At 35.3% G+C, this 4,734-nt stretch overlaps 1 protein-coding gene across 1 annotated transcript; it reads left to right on the top strand.

Moving 5' to 3' along the window:
- The first annotated feature begins 227 nt into the window (after positions 1-227).
- On the top strand, positions 228-1,400 carry LOC105057612 (uncharacterized). The gene has a single exon (XM_010940264.4). The coding sequence runs from the start codon at positions 335-337 to the stop codon at positions 974-976; it is 642 nt and encodes a 213-aa protein (XP_010938566.1). The 5' UTR covers positions 228-334; the 3' UTR covers positions 977-1,400.
- Positions 1,401-4,734: the final 3,334 nt, after the last annotated feature.

Below are 4,734 nucleotides of genomic sequence, written 5' to 3'. Positions count from 1 at the left end.
GAACATATATAGCTTCTACAGCTGGGTCCAGCCAAAAAAAAAAAAAAAAGATTTTTTTTTATTAGCCCAAAATATTCAGGTTATAAGGAATTTTTGGTAGTCCACGAACCCCTAACCTTCTATTACCAAAGCCGTCGCTTCTGACCACCGACGGGATCCAAATCCAAGGCTAGATTTGTCCAAGTCAAAGCGCCTCCAAGTTTCTTATATAACCAACCGTGCACCAAAGTCTTCACCAAAGCTTAATCATATCTACCTTCTCCTCGCATAAAAATCCATGTCTTCTTCTCCTTCTTGTCTCAACTGAGATACAATTGATAGGATTCGATCCGCCATGGGCAACGGGCTCTCCCCCTGCTTCAGCTCAACCTCCAATAGCCTGGTGAAGCTTGTCTTCTGGGGTGGCACCACCAAGTTCCTCGCCGGAAACCAGGTCGCCGGCGAGCTCATGTTCCGGTTCCCCGACAGCGTCGTCTGCCATGCAGACTCCTTCTACATCGGGCAGCCGGTTCCGGTCTTGTCCATCGGCGATGAGCTGATCGCCGGCGAGACCTACTTCGTCATGCCGGTCGACCGATTCCCATGCAACCAGACCCTCACGGCTGTAACCCTAGCCTCGCTCTCTCCGGGACCCAACAAGCCATCACTTGCCAGCGTTGGGCAGTGCCCATTTGAGTACGTGAAGGGCAGTGATGGGAGGACGCTCATCAAGGTTCAGCCGGAGTTTATAACGAAGGTCATCACCGCCAACGTCGAAGGGAGGCAGAAGTGTGGCAGCGACGGTGAAACTTTGTGCAGTACGCCGGAGCTAAAGAAGCACTACGCCCAGCTCGTAGGGTCGAGAGACCGGCCATGGTCTCCAAAGCTCGAGACGATTTCCGAGAGCAAAAGTAGGTCATCCCCAGGGAGGCTGTCACCAGTGAGATTGTTGGGGGGTTGGAAAAGAGATCAAGGTAGAATTGCTTCATCTCTTTGAGAAAAGATTACTTGTAAACTTTCTTTTTAAAGGAAAAAAAAGAGACGCAGCTAGCTCTGCTGAATATATAAGTAGATTGGCGTTGTAGAGGATATTAATTGTAGATACTTTCATCACTGACCATGAATCATTTGCCCTTCTTTTTGTCTCAGCTAACAATGATTGACCTAGTAATAGCTGGTTGCCTCACCAAAAGGAAAAAGAAAATTTTGAACTAGCTAGCTATGAAATCAATATTATAGGAGATGAAGAGAGAGTACTAATCCAACAAGGACGTAAACTTTCTCCTTGTGAAAGATTATGATGAGTGCTTCCACTATTGTTGGTGCAATTTTGGTGCTTTGAGGAGCCCCTTAGTTGATGTAAATACAATTTAGAGGGGCTTCCATAGTGGATTTGCAGTTGTTAATCATTCTTTAAAGCGTTCAACTTTGGCCATAGCTTCTCATGTGTTTGATTGTTGGATGTGCTATTTTTATGATCTGGATTACCTACTCTAGGATTGAGTGTTTGTTTGTGGGGAGATTTAATTAGTAATGCTAGTTTGGATTGTAGGGTATTCATTGTGATGTCCATATATACTTCAGAGCATGGAGCGCTTAGATCTGAGTTTGGGCATCATTCGAAAAGAATTTTGAGTGCAAATATCAGGGCTTTTCCAATGTCAGAGAATAGCTGTATTTCTATTGCAGATGTGTTCCTTGACAAATTCTTGAAACTTCAACTAGGTCTAAATCTTCGACAACTTGATCAGGTTAAATTTGCATGTGAGCTGAACTCTTACTTTGCAAAGATGAAATTTGAATCTTCTATCACTTAAAAATAGATTAAAATTCATTTTTGGAAAAAAAAAAAGAAAAAAAATAAAAATACTTCAATGTTCTCCAGATTAACCTTCAAATCGCCAAAGATCCACTTGAAGTGCATGTTATTCATGTTGCTCATCTATTGCATTTTTTTTGGCAATTTATAAGCTCTTGAACGTTTATAATCTCCTTAGCCTAGTTCTTATTAATCTTCTATACCTTACAAAAAGAGCTGTAAACCAGCTTTAATTCCTTTTTTCAAATACAAACAGCATGGACGCCCAATCCCTTTACTATTAAGATAATTCCTTATGTAAGAAAGTTCCTTGCTACTTTGCAAAAATCATGCTTAATTATGACAGAAACCTATGAAACATAACTATAAATTCATGAAGACTGGAGAATTTTAAGCTTGAGCTAGTCAACGCCAGACTTTCAATTCAACTTTAGTATTCCTAATCAATCGTTAATTTATTCTCTTTTTACAACCCACTTGGATTATTTTTTGATGATCAAAGAACCAACTTGAAAATTAAAGATAGATTCATTTTTCCAGTCAACTATGGTTTGAATTAACAAGAGAATCTAGAAAGTAACATATTTTGCTAATGTAGTTCACATAATAGTGAAGGTAGAATATAACAAGCACAAAATAAGCATAAGATATTCATTCGTTCGGCACATGCTATGTGTGTATTAAAGTTCATGCCTTTTAATGTGTTTATAAAAGCATATATGTTTGATAAATATCTTTACATCTTAGGGTTTGTTGGTTGGAATGTGTCAATTGTCAAATTATGGGATAATTTGATGATTCATGCATAGAAATTATTTATCTAAAAAAATAATTGTGAAGAAAAATAATTTTTATTACGTTTAGGTGATATAAAAATTACTTTAAAAAATGATACTGAAAAAAGCTTATTACGTTTGGTTGGAGATAATCCTATATAGGAATATGACAAAATTTACGAATATACTCTTCAATATAAAATAATTTCTTGATACTATGATAGTATTGTATCTCTAATTAGTTTTTATATAATGACTATAATCATATAGTTCTCTGCATAATGGCATCTTCATCTTAATTTTTTTGTAAAAATTTTTTATTGAATGAATTTAGAAATGCATTAGAATAAATTCAATGATTACATATATATTCAGCTTTATTGGGAACATTTTTGTTAAGTATAGATTACCATTATTTAGAAATTTATCAAATACCAACCTTCTATGATATTTATTTTACTTTCTCTCTTTGAAAAATAAACATAGGCTCACCAATTCTTTTACTATCTCTCTCATCCATTTTTTCATATCAAATATGATAATCTGATATGAGATTTATTTTTTTATGTTAGATTATTCCCAACCAAACAGACCCTTAAAGATAAACCAGTGAATACCATGCAAAGGCTTTTAGGTAGATGAAGTTGTTTTCCAGACTTACAGATTATCCATAAACATATTTTCCTTATTGAAGAAAAATAATATCTTAACTGTAGTACCTGTCAAAAAAATTTTAAAAACTAACAAAATTTGAGAAACCATGGATACTATGTCCTTTGTCTAACCCTATTATATTGATCAGTGATTGCTATGTTATGTAACTGATCAGCCATTTGCTAGCCACCCAGACACACAACCCTTTTAAAAATTAATCTGGACAACTTCCATTATTTGGAAATTGAAATGGTTAATTATCTGCTTCATATCTATATTATGCAATGTTAAGCTAATTAGTTCCTCATGCACAATATATACTATGAAAAATTTTAAGAACTTTCATAAGTTAAGAGATAGCAGTGAGGTATGTACTTTTTTTTTCTTGATAAAATCGGATTTGTTAAACTAATCTACTGAAAAAACATCCATGCGAATCAAAAACTAAAATATGTAAAAAAAAGGTTAAGGAATTTACAATACAGCAGTCGAAAAAGTTGTTCTAGTATGATCAACAGTATATGTCACTGTCCAATCAACTATATTATTTGCTTTTTTTGTAGTCATATATATGTTATCCTATAAAACAATAGAGAAGCAGCCATTCTCTAACAAACTCATAATAAAATTAGCCACTAATAGTTAGTTTATTTCATTATGACCATTAATTAGAACCAGATGATCAGATGAACTTATAAATAAGACCTTTAAAATTTGTTTATATTAGAATTCTCTAGGTTTATCCAAAAACATAAAGTGGCTTTTTTCTTTTTTTTGGTAGCCTAGGCACAGTGGCTTCTGTATATATCCATTTTATAGGTATCTCTCTCTCTCTCTCCGTATCTCTCCAAGTTTTTGTGCGTGTGTGTTTGGATGTGTTCTTGTGCTTACGCGCCACTCTCTTGCATGCTTGTAGAAAACTTCTTATTCCTATTACTATTTAAATTTGATTTGTTCCATTCAAATAGCTAAAAAATTAGAAACGAATGTCGAAGATCTTTCAGCTGTCCTTTAACTTGTTAGAAACTATATTTAAATTTGCTTCCTATCTTGTTGTACAAGCCAATAATTGCGTGCAAGCCTCATTTACAAACGAAGAGAAAGTAAACCATTTGAGAATATTATTTTTTTGAGCAAATTAAAAAGAACTCTTCAACATAGTTTGGCAAAAGTTGGAGCAAGGCAAACTGCAAGTAGACCTAGCCCAGAAGTGGAGCTCTAGCTAGCTTTATATTATATTACATTATATTTTTACTAGACTAGTTTTATTTTTGTGGCCAAGCCTTCATTGGCCTAGATTGGATTCAGTCAAGTCTCAGATAACCCCATGCTCTTTCTGGATGGGTTGGCTAAATCGGTTCAGCACTCATTGGTCTAAGTTGATTCTCACCAACTTAATCAGGTCAAAACTGATGCTTTTGATTCTCACCGAATTAATTGGGTCAAAGCTGAAGAACGAGCAGACCCCTTCCAACTTAATTGGACTAGCTTATTCTGCAGTCAACC

This window comes from Elaeis guineensis, chromosome 14 (genome assembly GCF_000442705.2).
Source record: "Elaeis guineensis isolate ETL-2024a chromosome 14, EG11, whole genome shotgun sequence".
In the NCBI taxonomy this organism is placed as follows: domain Eukaryota; kingdom Viridiplantae; phylum Streptophyta; class Magnoliopsida; order Arecales; family Arecaceae; genus Elaeis; species Elaeis guineensis.
The sequence above is the reverse complement of the archived record's forward strand: the minus strand, read 5'-3'. Positions and strand labels throughout refer to the sequence as shown.